At 25.9% G+C, this 16,232-nt stretch overlaps 1 protein-coding gene and 1 long non-coding RNA gene across 4 annotated transcripts; one reads left to right on the forward strand and one right to left on the reverse strand.

Annotated features, from left to right (window-relative positions):
* Positions 1-8,511: 8,511 nt before the first annotated feature.
* On the reverse strand, positions 8,512-12,839 carry LOC136081762 (uncharacterized). Of its 2 annotated transcripts, XM_065799814.1 has the most exons (7): positions 11,970-12,839; positions 11,410-11,445; positions 11,016-11,039; positions 10,902-10,925; positions 10,653-10,679; positions 9,004-9,052; positions 8,512-8,755 (listed from the first exon to the last, which is right to left on the reverse strand). In XM_065799814.1, exons 1-7 carry the CDS (start codon positions 12,010-12,012, stop codon positions 8,665-8,667), a joined length of 294 nt encoding a protein of 97 aa, XP_065655886.1. In that variant the 5' UTR covers positions 12,013-12,839; the 3' UTR covers positions 8,512-8,664. The 2 variants fall into 2 exon arrangements, with proteins under 2 accessions (XP_065655886.1, XP_065655885.1); XM_065799813.1 differs by lacking the exons at positions 10,653-10,679; positions 10,902-10,925; positions 11,016-11,039; positions 11,410-11,445; positions 11,970-12,839 and adding an exon at positions 10,044-10,337.
* Positions 12,840-13,134: 295 nt separating this feature from the next.
* Positions 13,135-15,817, forward strand: LOC136081763 (uncharacterized). Of its 2 annotated transcripts, XR_010639086.1 has the most exons (3): positions 13,236-14,263; positions 15,148-15,347; positions 15,451-15,817. It is a non-coding gene; the product is annotated as an uncharacterized LOC136081763 (long non-coding RNA). The 2 variants fall into 2 exon arrangements; XR_010639085.1 differs by having other exon boundaries at positions 13,135-14,263; positions 15,148-15,817.
* Positions 15,818-16,232: the final 415 nt, after the last annotated feature.

Below are 16,232 nucleotides of genomic sequence, written 5' to 3' on the forward strand. Positions count from 1 at the left end.
TATTTTTATCGTGTTTCTGTTAAAAATTTTGTGGAGTCTGTGATTTATTGGGAAGTGTTTGTTGATCAAGGTTAAAAAGCTTTTTCCTATATTAGTGCTAACATTTTTGCTGAAAGGAGGGTTGAACCATATGATGTTGCGTTTACGGTTTTTGGTATGAGGTAAATTTAAATTAGGGTGATATGAAAGTTTGTGATTAAAACCGGATCTTAATAGCGCGTAATTGTACATAGGAGTAGATATTTGGAAAATTTCTTCATTTGACAAATTTGCAGACAATCTTAACTAAACTGAATGCGAAAGCGGCTTTAAAACATTAGGTGGGTGGTTCGAATCAGCATGAATATAGTTTAAAGAATTTCCGGGCTTAGAATATGATTGGAAAGTATGGTCATTAAGATTTAATGTAACGTCAAGGTAATTTATAATTTCATATTGCACTGTATTGATATAGTGAGTTCGTTTTTTTAAAATATTTCAACAAAATGTTTTTTGATTTTTTCCATTTGGGAGCCACTCATTTTTTTAAAAATTGCTAAACCATCATCGCGGTATAATCCGAAATCATTTTTATTATAAAATTGTGCAATTTGAAACAAAAGATATATTCCCACAAGTTCACATACTTCAGCACCGTCAAATGCTCCCATTGAAACATCGAATAAACCACTTGATTTTTTAATCCAAACTTGATCATCATTAAGTAATAATGATTTTCTTGCGTGATAAATCAATGTTTTTTGGTTAGGGTCAATGTTTAGATGCTGCTCGACAAAATGAATAGCGTTATTAAGAAGTTTTTCTGTTATGGAAGGGTAAAAATATATATATATATATATATATATATATATATATATATATATATATATATACACATATATATATATATTATATATATATATATATATATATATATATATATATATATATATATATATATATATATATATATATATATATATGTATATATATGTTTACATCTTTGTTGTTCATTTTTGTCTAATGTTACGCATGCGCAGTTAGGCGTTTACAGTTTAAAAAAGCGTTTTTTAAAGGTTTTTCTAAGGTCCCGCAAAATTATAAATCAAATAATAAAAAAATATTTATCAAAACATTTATCAAACGTTTTAAAACGTTTTACCAATATATTCGTCGTTAAACAAACCATTAAACGTTTACTAAACGTTTGCAAAACGTTCTTGTGCCCACTGGGGAGTGGGTTGTAATGTATTTTATATTTCATGTATTTATTTTTTTACGTCAATGTTTTAACATTCAAATATATAATTATTATACATTTAAATAGTAGATATGATTATATTTATATGTATGTTATAATAGTTATAATATACATTTGAATATAATTATATATACTGGATATATGAAAATATTATTTAAAATTATGCATGTATCTAAGTTTGCAAGTATCTAATTATAAGCACTGCAGTGTATATAAATGTGTGTATAAATGTATATATATATATAATGTGTAAATAAATGTATATACAATATGTGTATATGAATATTTGCATAAATATATGTATATATAAATGCGTGTATATATAAATGTGTGCATATATAAATGTGTGAATATAAATGTGTGTATAAATATATATGTATATATATATATGTATATATATATATATATTTATATATATATATGTATATATATTTATACACATAATATATATATTTATATTATTATATATTTATTATATTTTATGTATAAGTTAAACTAATAGATTATTTAAATTTAGTAGAAAGCGGCTTACAGACTGGCGAAATTCCAAAAAAGCTATCTGTGAATTTTCCTAATCTTTTAATCGAAAGGAAGATTTAAAAAGTTCAGATTTTGAAGACTCACAGAGTGCAGTTATTGAATCTGTATGTAATTTTGCTGCAGAAAATATCCAAGTTTAACTAGTGCCTTAAATGTATCCAAGCTTAACAAGTGCCTTAAAGCCAACATTTAGTAACACAGTACTTCAAACATATGTTTTGTCTTCTGATTCAATTATTGAAAATCAGGAAGAGAGATTCATAGATATTAAAGGCGGTAATCAGGATAAAATGTATTTGTCGTTAAAAGATAGTGATATTGAAAAAGAGCCATTGGAAACAGTTATTTTTTAAAATGAAATAAAAAATTGGAGTTTAAAACACAACTGCACAAGACAATGTACCAATGATTTATTGACAATTTTAAATCGTAATGGACACCAGGAAATGCCAAAAGACGCAAAGACACTTTTGTGTACAAAAAGAGTTGTGAAAACAGCATCTTTTAAAAACGTTATATATGTATTTATTAAAGGTTTATCCATTTTTTAACTACAGCGCTTATTTCTAGAATCATATATGTTTTATAAAAACATAAAATTTATCCTCAAAACAATTCAAAGTATACAAGAGTTACAATTCTGCATTGATATATTGTACAGAATAAATAGTAAGTTTAACTGTCATGACTTATTTGCTATTTAATTTATAATTATCTAAAATTGTAGGTTGTACAGTACCATTGCAATTAAAGAAGATGGTATTGACACAAAGACACTAGTACCTACTCACTGGGTTAATGCAGACGAAGGTATAGTATACTATCCCCCTCGAGGAAAAAAAACTACAGGTGTTTATTTATCTGAATGGGCTAGTCCAGAACCTGCTGGCAAGAGTTTATATTGTTAGAATTTATTTTGAAGTGTGGAAGTAATGAAACATGTCAGGCAATGCTAAACTTTTTAGCTGAAGATGAAAATGATGATCGCCCTGGTAAGTGTAACTATTGCTTCGTTTAAAAACTGTTTGCATTATTTTATGTCAGAATGTTATACTGTTATATAATTTGTGAAAAGTTAATATTTTCAGAAACTTGCTTATATAATTTCTTTGTTCAGCAAGGTTATTTTTTCACAGTTATAGGCTTGAGATAAGATTTTAACAGAAATTAATTATTTATGATAAAATGTGTATAGAGCTTTGATATGCTTGGTATTCAATTGGTGTGTTCTGGGATTGTTTTGTTTTTTATTTTACATATTTTTATTTTATAGTTTCAAATATGCTTAACCCAAAGGAACGAGTTCCTAGTCCAAATTTGCATGCTTTAAAGTGCACACCATCTGGTTCTTTATCACCAATTCAATTGGATGTGCCACTTATATCTCCACGGAAAAAAAGTAAAGTGGGCTGTGTAATACAGCTAAGATCAAATAAAGATTTCCAACAATCATTGGATTTAGAATCGTACCACTTTAACAAAAATCCAACATCTTTCAAGATAGGTGATGGTGGTGTTTCATTTAAGGAAATGACAAATAAACGCAAGTTTTTGCATGATATTAAGGTTTGTGATGATCTCTATTTTTCTGATCAAATAATCCTTCTCTGATTTTAAAAGTTTATCTCTAGTTTTATAAATGTTTTTTCTTGTTTGTTTTTTTTGTTGTTTGATGTTTAATGTTGTTGTTGTTTGATGATTATAAATGTTTTTTCCTGTTGGATGCAATACAAATAAAGAATTTATATTTAGAGTTTCAGTATGCCATGCTTATGAAACTAGATTTGTTGCAGCAAAATCAACTTAAATTTATGGAGCAATTGGACAACATGAAAACACAGCCAAAAAGTGGTGCTAATGATGTGGGTGCCATAATTACAATCCCACACAGAGATATTAGGTGTTTTAATAAAGAAGAGGAAATTCTCGGAGCAAGTTCTTGTGCTTTTAAAAACAAGGTAAAAACATTAAACTTTCCAGGAGTATATTCTATATACTATTAAAACAGGTGATGACCACAAATAACATACAACGTAGTTGTATGTTATTTGTGGTCAACTCTAATGAAACAAGAATCTATTATGTTCCTTCTGATGATTCAAGTAATACTTCTTGTAACGTTAGAATATCGTGTTTGTGAAAATATAAAGTTGCAATATAAAATTTAAGTTTTACGGTATTAGATTTTCGAACTTATTAGATTTAACAATTTAACAATTTTTCAGATCACTCAAATCAAAGCAACAGCACGCAAAACTGTCGAAAATGTTTTAAACTAGTTAATGATGTCACTAGTCCAAAATTTATTTAGTAAAGATGGATTAAAAGGCAAGCTTAAGTTTACAGCTACGCAACATTACAAGTGTATTAAAGGTTAGGCAATTATTGTACTGTGCATTCCTAAGGTGAATAAAAAAAAAATAGTTAATTTTATATTTACATAAAAAGATAAAAAATTGTTTATATAAAAACCATTTCTGTGTTCAGAATGCTAACAATTGCAATTTACTTTTTTACTTGTTTAGAAGGCTTAGTATCCGAATGAACCGGTTATGATGCCGCAACTATCGAAGCCCTTGTTGGCAATTTATTGAAGCGGGCGTTGCCGAAAATAATAATAGTTAACGATGTTGACGTTCATGAATAGGAAGCAACATAAAATTGTTGCTTTATATATTTATTATTTTGAAAGTAAATAATTTTTACATATTTCAGTTGTTTTCTGTTTAGCTCACCTTTTTTATTAGCATTTGAAATTCTGATCAGAATTTTTAAAATTATATATACATATATATATATATATATATATATTTATATATATATATATATTTATATATATATATATATATATATATATATATATATATATATATATATATATATATATACACTCTGTCAAAAATATATATTTCTATCTAGACACACAGATATATCTAATTAGACTATCTATCTAGTTAACTAGATAGATGGTCAAATAAGATATGTCTTATTAGACATATTTTGAAAAATATTTCAGACGTCTATGGATGTCTATAGACATCCAAAATGGGCGGACGAATGACGTTTCATTTATTCGTCTATTGGAAGTCTCATGGACGTCCATAATAGAAATCCGTTCGTCTAATTTTAAACGTCCATGGACGTCCATAGACGTCCAAAACGGATGGACGAGTGCCATTTCATTTAGTCGTCTATAGGTCCAAAATCGACGTCCATTCGTCCAATTGCGGATGTCCATGGACATCTTATGGACGTCAGCGTGCCCACTGGGTCATATCTAAAAGCATGAAATTTAGTATCAAAAGGAAGGTTTTAGGGACAAACACGTGAAAAGGGTGCAAGAGGGTATAATTCGGAAGCCTACACTTCTCACACCTTGAGTAGGGTGGGTTAAAACTTAAATATTAGTTTTTTGTAATGATGAATAGTACTTATATAACACACAATTTTTTTATGAAAAAATCAAACTCAACTATATATAAAAACGCGCGCTAATTTAAAAATCAACCAATAAAAAGTTTTTTTTTGGTTAATATTAAAATTAACGCACGTTTTTACGGACCATTAGTAGCATTTTTCGTAATGCAATAACTTCTGTTTTTCTGGAACAATAACTTTTCTAAAAAAAAACTCTAAATATCTTAGGGCTCCTAAACCTTGCGGCTCCTGGTTCAGTTGCTTGTGGGACCGTAAGTTTTGCTTATAATGTCCTTATTGTACCTAGGCCATTGATACTATAGGCAGTTGAAGATATTTATGTGAAAAGTTCTAATTTTACGTGCCCATATAAAACTATTGTAGTTGTTAAACCAAGTCTTTTAGAGTCAAAGAATATTCTTGAGCTGGTGGACTTTTTTTGTATCAAAGTGGCAAAAAATCTTTACAAAGTAAAGCGTCCTCTTAAAAAGTTCGGGGCTCCTTATTCTTCAGGGCATAGTGTTATAACCCCCATAATTCAGGGCAGGTTTAAACTTTCTCTTCTTAGTTTTTAAATAATAAATACATTTACGCAAAAAACATGTTAAAAAGAACTAACTATTATGCCAATTATTTTCCTTTCAAATGAACTCCTTTTTCTGAGTCTTTGTTTCAGCTTTGTCTAAATTCCAGACCTTTCGAATGGTTGACCAGAGAGTAAATATTTTTGAGATGGTTTGATTCAGAGAATGTTTATTATAGCTAAAACTATCATGGACTGGAATTAAAAAATGTGTTAATCATTGGCGGAAACCTATTGTTGATATTTTCAAACTTTAAAGGGAAGAAATACCTAAAACAGCACAAATCAAATGTTGCGGCAAACTAAATGTTAGTGCCTTTTAGTTTTACTTTTTTGCATTTCTTTTGTACAAGATCCTGTTAAAGTTATTGTAAAGTATTAGTAAATTTATTTACTTTATATAAATTACTTTTAATTTACTTTACAAGTTATATAAAATGTAAGCTTATGTATTTTAATTTCATTTTATATAATATATTTTTAATAAAGATTTGTTACCACTTTTAAAATAAAAAATTCCTACTTAAAAAATATTATTTTATTTGCAAATTTAACTTTCATTTGATAGCATATTACTTTAACGTAATTTACTTTCATATGCAAGTTAAATTTTAATATAACTTGTTTTTAATTAGTTACTTTTATAGGTAAATGTTAATTACAGTTAGAGGAGTTTTTATATTATGTAAAGTAATTTTCAAAAGTAATTAACTTTTAAATGTAAAAGTAAACAGCTTTTTCATGTGACTTACTTTTACATGTAAAAGTAAATTACTTTTTGATGTAATCTTCATTTACATAACTTACTTTTGAAAGTAAAAAAAACTTTAATTAAAAAGTAAAAGTCGTTTCAAAAACATTAATTACTTTTATGGAAATATAAATTTACATAAAACGTTTAAAATTACTAATGTAATTTACTTTTAAGTTAAAGAGCCATCCCTAGTTGGAACTAAATTTTTTTGTTGCAAATAATGTAAAAACTTAAACAGAGTTTCTTAAATATAAGTTCTGTTAAAAAAAAAATAAAAAAAAAAAGTTAAAATTTAAAATATTCAATGTTTTCTCAAGTGTGTGGTTTCATCAGAAAGTCGACTAAAACCGCCCAACTTTTTTTTCATTACATTTAATATTTTCAATAATTTTTATTTTTTTATATATTTATATTATCTTATGTAGTTTTTTATTACCTATATAATAATAAAAGAAAAAGAAAAAAAAAAAAAAAAAAAAATTGAAAAATAAAAAAGTTATTTAATTTTTATTGATAAGTGGGCGGTTTGACCCGGTTTTACTCTACCAAATGTAATAATAAATAAAAATAAATTATTTAATGACCCTAATAAAGTTGCTTTTAAACATAACATTTTTTTTTCTTCAATAGGAACAAGCTATTAAAAAAAAATTCCATCTTAAAATCACTTAATTCAACTTTAAATTTTTAAACCTAACATACACCGTAAATGAACCCAGCCGGCACAAGTCGTCTATTAGACGTCTATTTCAATACTCATTTGTCTATAGACGTCTAAGACAATTTTGAGACATCTTCAAAACGTCTCAATAAAAGATGGCTTAGACACGCTCTCTTGTAGACGTCTTGAAGATGTATTTTTTCTTGCGCGTTAAAATGTTATATTTTTTGCGTCTTCAAGACGTCTAAAGTTAAGGCGTCTTGAAGTTTATAATTATTTTTTCCATTCATCTTTCATTCAAATTTAAATAAGCGTGAAAGAAATGGCAGCCATTTTTTTTAAATAGAAAAGTTTCTGAAGTAAAATTGTGATCAAAGCAGTTACGGTTAAAGAAATGATGCTTATAAAGACAGTTATTGCTTTCAGAACATCATTAATGTATCTTTCGAAGATAAAACGATATATATATATATATATATACATATATGCATACATATATGTATATATATATTTATATATACATTTATATATATATATATATATATATATATATATACATATAATATATATGTATATATATATATATATATATACATATAATATATATGTATATATATATGTATATATATATATATATATATATATATATATATATATATATATATATATATATATATATATAAATTATCTTTAATTTAATTTATTATTGCTCTGTTCTTTAAAAACATTGAGTGTTCTATTTGTAGAATATATATATATATATATATATATATATATATATATATATATATATATATATATATATATATATATATATATATATATATATATATATATATATATATATGTATATATATATATATATATATAGGTACGTGGACTGATTTTTTTAGATTGAGCATATCCTAGAATGTTATATATCATTAGAAAGCCCTTCAGTACAGTATTTTAAAGGTGAAAAAATTGTTAAAAACGAGAAATTTAAACAAAAGTTATGACGTTTTTAGTAGCAAATTTTCGATATATGGATTTATTGAAGAAACTGGTTCCAAAATTATTTTTTTTTTCACTTAAATTGTTATAACTTTGTCAAATCTTATCCAAAAGCCTATATCTTGGTATCAAAAGATAGATGTAAGAGTAGGCTACAATTTCATATAACTCTCTAGATAAAAAGGGTGTCTAGAGGGCCAGAGGGGGTACCGGAACACCATCATACCTTTAAAAAAATACAAGTTTTTCACACGAAAGAGTGTTTTCCTGATAAAATATGTTATCTTTAAACACAAAAAGTTGTTCTAATTTGCTTCCATTCCATTTTCAAATATTAGAGGTCTATTTTAGATTAAAGGGTGGATGTCTTTGTTACGTTTTAACACCCGCCAAGTGAAATGTAACATTCTTATAAATACTTTAACCTAAAAAACATTGAATATAATTTGTGTTAAAAAAGTTTAAATTATATTTTCTTACTTTACAGCATATGCAAGTGGAGTATAAATTGACATTAGGGGCGTGACATGTGCCATGGCCGACGCCCCTTCCTGCCCAGCCTTCAACCTAAAAAAAAAGTTTTTTAATTATTTGAAAAAAGGCTATAAATTGAGTTTGGTGGAAAAAGAGAAATAAGTATTTAAATTATTTTAATATGTTAGTTAGGGAAGGGGCGTGTGCCACGCCCAACACCCTCCCCCCCTCCCCCACCTCTCCCTTCTTATTCAAACTTGAAAAAATGTCAATAAAAATTTTATAAATGTTTTTAAATTGTGTTTATTTAAAAAGAGAGACATAACTTTACAAATCTTTACCACATTATAATCTTTACCACATTACAAGATGAAAGTTGGAGTATCCACCCTAAAAATAAACCAAAGATAAAACTAATTTTAAAAATAATGTTTTTAAAGTACAAAATATAAATTTTTAATGTACAAAATATAATAAATTTATGTCTTGGCTTTTAGTAAATGATATTATTTAAAATTCCAATATAAAAACTAAATAAATCATTTTTAACAATAGACACCACGTGAAGGTAAGCCAGAGCCGTCTATCAAAAATATTATACAGCAAGTTTTGTAGCTTGCAAAAAGAGTGCTTGCAGCACTCTTTTTGGAAGCTGTATTGCTGTATTATAGTTTCAGCTAAATTTGCCTAAACAAACAAATAAATATATAATAAACAAATAATATATAACAATTTATTAAAAATTAATAACATTATAAACAATGTAAAAAAATAATGAAATTATATAAACCTAAAAAATCTCAAATAATTTAAAAATCTCATATATACCTTCTATAAACAAGTAACGGTTACAAGAAACTAGTATTTCAACCTCAATAATGCAAATATAATTTTTAAGAACTGTATAACTGTATAAACATAACTGTATAACTGTATAAACATAAGGTAAACTAATTTAAAATCAAATAACTATTAATAAAGTCAAACAAACAGTTTAAATAAACTAAAGCAAGAATAGTAAATAAGTATGCAAAATACCCTTCAAATTTATCAAGATTTGAAATATTACATACTAAATTTAACATTGCATTTAACGTGGCCTACGAAGTCCTAAAAAAACCTAATTCTATTGAAAAGTCAACATCTATCTATAGTTTAAAATTTACAAGTTTTTATACTACAACTTTTGAAATGTTAAAAAGTATTTTATTAGGCCTATTACAATTTGTTTTTAAATTTTTTTGCGTAAAAATTTGAAAAAAAATAATCGAAATGCTAATAATTGTAAAATTTGGTAAAAAATGGAAAACAATATTGCTGATATGAAATATGTATTTTATAAAGAAAAGGAATGGTGGTGTCTAATAATTGTAATAATCACCATGGACCACAAGGCTACCACCATTCCATCTTCTCTGTCTGCTTCCTCTGCTGCCACGACCTCTACCATATCCCCTTCTGCTGTGGTTCCCAGCACCCTTGTTAGGAGGATGATAGGGCCATTTAAAGGATTCATTGTCCTTTCCTCCTAAGTTGACCCATCGTTTGAAAGACTTATTGCTAGTAGGTCCAGGATGCTGGGACCTATATAATAGATACTGTTGATACGTTAGCTCTAAATGACAATGATTTGTAAATAGATTAGTTCTTAATAGCATTATGTAAAATTTAATATAAAAAATTAATTGTGAAAGTGATAGGCTGAATAAATAATATGAACAACGTATTAATCAATGATAGCTTAAAAAATGTTAATAATAGTAATAACTTCATTCTACTGCACTTTGAGGGATAACACAATACTTATGCATTAAATATTGTAAATAAGTAGAAACATAAATTCAATAATCATTCAGAAACATTTCTAAATCATAAATTTACTAGCAGAAGACAGTGCACATGTAACTAAAGATAAAAAAAGTTTTTATAAAAACTTGCAATTGATAAGAAAGGTGTGTACATGTTTGCAAATAATAGTTTATTAACTTACTAGTCGTTGTAGCTGCTGAAGATGTAACTAAAGGTTATCAAAGTTGTAATTAAAAATAAATACTTTAATTGCCAAGATATATATATAAACATATTTAAAAGTAAAAATTTGTAAACATACCACTTATAGCAGATATAGAAGGAACTTGTAAAGAATGTAAAGGTTGAAAATAATTTAATAAAAAATTTATATTGTAGTCCTCGAAAATATGTACACACATATTAAAATGTAATAATCGGTTAAACTTACCATTTGGTGAAGACGAAGATGTAACTAAAATTCAAAATTTGTAATAAAAAATAGATATTGCAAATAATGACTTTGAAATTGGTCATTAACATATACAAAATTATACAATCTTACCAGTGGTAGGCTGTGTAGATTCGACTAAAATTAAATTAAAAATTGTACACAATATCATTTGAAATTAATTAAAATTAAGGTGCAACAACTATACTAACAAAATGAAAATAAACAATGAAAATATAACTATAAAAAATATAAAGATAATATATTTTTAAGCAACATGGTTATAAACTTATTAACAAACAACAAACTTATTAACAAACAACAAACACAGATAAAGATAGTATACAATAAGTAAAAAACATTACCTTATGTTTTTTAAGTGTTTCTATATATAGGAAGATATTATAAATGTTTATTAACATTTACTTATTGTTTACTATTTTCTCTTTGTGATTATGTAAATATTTTTGTAATGAATAAATCCAAAATTTATGTGACTTATACTTACGAAATTTTAAAAAATCTGCAAAAAGATGGGTAGGATCTAAACAAGAAATAAATATTAGACATGCTTGTATAATGATTTAAACACTAATACACAGATAAACTTTATCTGATAAACCTCATCACAGATAAACTTTATCACAGATAAATTTTATCATAAAGAAGTATATAGTCCATACATTATAAAAGACAATAACAATGATATGTTTTATAATAAACCACATATAAATAAGTATATTACATACTTCATTAGTTTAATCTTAACAAAAAACTTCTTAGTGTTTTTAAAATATTAAATGTTAGTGTTTTTAAAATATTAAAACTTTTGCTACTGAAACATTAATCTTTTTTTATATCATATAATGATATTTGATATTTTATATTTGATAATTGATATTTTATTTGATATTTGATAATTGATATTTTATATCAAACCTTAATTAATTTTTATTTAACATATAATATGTTAAATAAAAATTAATTAAGGTTTTACATTAATCATTATTTATGGATTTGAAAATAGTCATTAATACTATTATTATGAATAAAAAAAATTGAACTTACTATCTGTTAGTGCAGCAAGAACATTTTTGTTAAAATTGTCCATATTAAATTAAATCTAATAATATAAATCAAAATAATTCAAAATAAGATTTTTATTTGAATCGCCCCCTTATCTGGATTTCGGCCCCACCCGGATTTCGCTTACCAAAAAAACAACAACAACAGAAAAACCGAAATAAGGTACCTAAAGTCCAACACCAGTTAGACTAATTGCTTATAATTATTTTTCGTTGAAATTTGGCATGTTCATAGAAAATGCATGAAGCAAACTATTTTAACAATAAAAAAAGCGGCCTCTATAATTCTTCGACTACAAATCCACGTGACAACATTAACCAAATTTTCATGCAAAATTCTCAGCAAAATACTCCATATAAAAGTATGGTAGCGATACATAATAGTTATATAAAAATTAAGCCAAACCTTTCTTCTTTTCAAAAGTTGTCAAGGTTTATGTATGTTTCTGAAGAAAACCACCTCAAAAAACCGTTTGCCTAAGGCTACCTGAAAAAAGTGGTACACTTGGTATAACACTAATTAAACTAATTGCTTATAATTATTTTTCGCTGAAATTTGGCATGTGCATAGAAAATGCATGAAATAAACTATTTTAATAATAAAAAAAGCGGACTCTACATTTCTTCGACCACAAATTCATAAGAGAACATCAACCTAATATTCAAGAGCAAAATATCACATAAAAAACTTTAGTAACCGTAATAAAAGTCTTTAATAAATCAAGATTAGCTTTTCTTCTTTCCAAAAAGTATCTATGTGTATATATGTTTCTAGAAAAAAACTCCACAAAACTACGTCTGCCTCACGCTGCCTAAAAAAGAGTTAAAAAAACGAGAACCAAAATTTTAGCATAAAAATCGGTTCCGTAAATCGCGATTTACACGTACCTATATATATATATATATATATATATACATATATATATATATATATATACCTTTTAATTGTATTTTATTGCAACATAATAATGTTTAATGTCTTCCTTTATATAGATTAGTGTCAAAATTGTAAATGTGTGTGATGTATTAAAATACAAATAGTACTTCAATTATTTGAACTGATGGAATTACTTTATTATAACAAAAAATTTGTATTGTTTTTTTACTTCCTTATTTTTGACTGTATAAAATGAGGATTTTTAAATAACTCATATGTTGAGAAAACTTTCACTTAAAAGTTTTATTTGTCTTTTCTGTTTTTATTTATTGTTATATATATATTATATAAAATATTATAAATCTTTTTTTTTTGAGATTTTATATTTTTAATATTTTGTTTGCTTTTCGTAATAATCAATTTTACAAATAGTAATAAAATTATCAATAATTTAATTGTTGTTTTTATTGATATTCATCCTCTTGTTATCATTGTTATTATTAATATCATTGTTATTATTATTATTAACATTTTGGATTCTATTATAACTGATTCCAATTATAATAGAATCAAATATCAGTTTTTAAGTGTCTATTTCAAACTAGGAAAATAAATTATATTCAGGGATATAAATTCTGGGGAACCCTAGAATATACATCCCTGAATATAATTGTTTATGATTGTTAGGTATTTGCATATAATTGATAGGTTATTTTTTTTTAGTATAATACTTTTTTAATTCAATTTATTTTTTATTAGTTCTTATATTTTTATTAAAATTTAAATTTGCTATTTCTTACAGGTTTTCTTATTTATCAAATTTTTGAATATTTCAATGTGGTCTATGTTCGGAAAGAACACTCTCGAGTAATTGAAGATGCTATTCCTCATAGTTTGATTGAAACAGATGTATTGCGTTGGACACCAAAAAGATTTTCATGGAAAAAAGCAATGAGTAAAAATATTCTTTCAAGTGATAATTGGCTACCTTTTTCAATTTTAAAAATAAAGTTGACACATGGTCAATTACTTAAATTTACTATTTTAATATTTACTTATTAATTCAAACATAACATATGTATCTATATATTTGTATTAGTTTAATAGTTTAAAAATATTTTGTAGCTGATAAAACTGAGTGTGAGTATACATCTCAGGATAAAGGAATAAAAGAGAAAGAATAGAATGGCGATGAGATTAAGTGTTAAGAACTTGGAATTGATTTACTGGTGTTTCATGATGATACAAATTCAAAGCCCTTTGGAAATAATAATACTTCACACTGAAAGCGAAAAACACATTTAATAAGTGATTGCAATGATTTTGACGATTCAACACCATTCAACTGGAACCACCAGTTATCAAAAAGGTTTTAAAACAAAAAAGTTCTATCATAAATGGTAATTATTTCATTACTTTAAATAAAAGTTTTGTAAAATTCCCATGTGACGTTATTTGTTATATAGTAGTGGTATCACAGGGTTGTCAAAATGTTAAAAATCAGGGAAAGGTTAGGTAATTTGTTTTAGGTCAGTGAAAATTTATGGAGTTTAAATTATTTTCAGAACAAACCAAAGAAAACTTTCAACTTATTAAATTTTTTTTCACAGTTTGTTTTTATCGATTATTTTTATTTTGTTTGTCAGCAAATATAAATTCAATTGTGATTCTGGAAAAAATCAAAGAATTTAATTTTTAATGTAGGTGGCCACCATGTATAAATGATTAAATAACGCAGCAGTATTATGCAAAGGTAAAAAGTGGTGAAGCCAACAATTACTACACTCTGGTATTGCACAATAACAATTCTGAAAACTGAACTTATGTTCATAATTTTCTGCAATGATTTTAAAACTGTTTAAATTTTTCCATTTTAGCAAAGTTGTTTACTTCAGATGAATTAATTCAAATTTCAAATTCAAGTTTAACATATCGTATATCAAATGCTTTGCGTTATTTAATTATTTAAATTTTTAATTATCAATTAAGTTAGAAAGGTGATTTATTTTATTTTACTATAAATTTATTTATTGTGAGTTTAAATTTATTTATTGTGAGTTTAAATTTATTTATTGTTGGTTATAATTTATTTATTGTATAGTTGATAAAGTTAAAAAGTAGAGAGCTCAATTTATTTAGTATTAGATGTTTAGATTTTTTTAAATCCAAATTTTAATACTAAATAATTTGAGAATATTGTATAAATAATGTCAAAATATTTTGAACTATATATTATAGTTTTTAATGATAAACAGAAAAAGTATATTGTTTTTTTTTTTTTTAGGTTTTCAACAACAAGTTCTGGCATTTCAAAAAAAATTTGTTAAATGGATGAGCGATATATCCAATTATTTATCTTTACCAACAACTTTAATTTCTTAACAATCTCCAATATCTTTATTAGACATAGAGTTTATAAAATCAAAAGAAGAGTTTTTCCTGTTTGAAGACAATAAGAAATTGGATTCATTCCTAGATGAAAAAGTATTATTGATATATCGATATTATTTAATGTCGGTACGCACATGTGTGTGTGTGTGTTCGGACACTTAGCTACTTCTAGTTTAATGTGACTTTTACTTCTTAGATTGTACAATAAAAGCCTATAGGAGGGCTTGATTACAAAGATATGATCAAGAACATAATCAAACGATTTTTTACCGATTTTGTCATGAAATGGGTGAAATGAACAAGCCAAAATGAGTTAACCTTTGGCGGAACCGAGACCTACAAAACAATATACAAAGTAGTGACGCTCAAGTACCTAAAGATGACGGAAAAAGAATTTTATCAAGTTGTTTAGAGCCTCCTTAGAAACGAGCAAAAAAGATGACAGTCGTATAAAAAAATAATATTGATATTGTATTTTTTATTGTAGATTTATAGTTCCTTTTACATTTTATTTATTAATTATCTTAAACGTAAAAAAATATAAAATATGATTTTAAATATAATTAAGTCTGTTTTATTAGTCGATTCGGTATGCATTACTATAAATGCTGAGAGAACGTCTAATAGATGTCTCGGCAAGATGTCTTAAAGGTGTTAACAAATAGACGTCTAAAGACGTTCTTTAGACGCTCAAGCGAGTTTTCAATTAGACGTCTATGAGACATCTAATACTAGACTGTTTACAGACGTCTGTCGCAATACGTCTTACAAACGTCTATACAAGACGTCTCAAAGGTGTTAACAAATAGACGTCTTAAGACGTACTTCAGACGCTTACTTAAGTTACCGTTAGACGTCTTCCCAGTGAAAAATAAAACCGCGTCCCACATGGGTTCCGCGTGGGTTCCGTGTGGGATTGATGGGATTTATGTGGGACGGATTTTCCCATGTGGTATCCGTATGGAAATTTGTCACCTT

The sequence above is a fragment of the Hydra vulgaris genome, chromosome 06 (assembly GCF_038396675.1).
Source record: "Hydra vulgaris chromosome 06, alternate assembly HydraT2T_AEP".
Taxonomy (NCBI): domain Eukaryota; kingdom Metazoa; phylum Cnidaria; class Hydrozoa; order Anthoathecata; family Hydridae; genus Hydra; species Hydra vulgaris.

Excerpts from the sequence above, each read along its gene's own strand:
- LOC136081762 (XM_065799813.1), bottom strand. The coding sequence starts at position 10,320 with ATGCTATTAAGAACTAATCTATTTACAAATCATTGTCATTTAGAGCTA. Across the intron at positions 9,053-10,043 it reads TGGTAGCCTTGTGGTCCATG|GGTGGATACTCCAACTTTCA; the intron begins GTGATTATTACA and ends GTTTATTTTTAG. Across the intron at positions 8,756-9,003 it reads GTGGTAAAGATTATAATGTG|GTTGAAGGCTGGGCAGGAAG; the intron begins GTAAAGATTTGT and ends CTTTTTTTTTAG.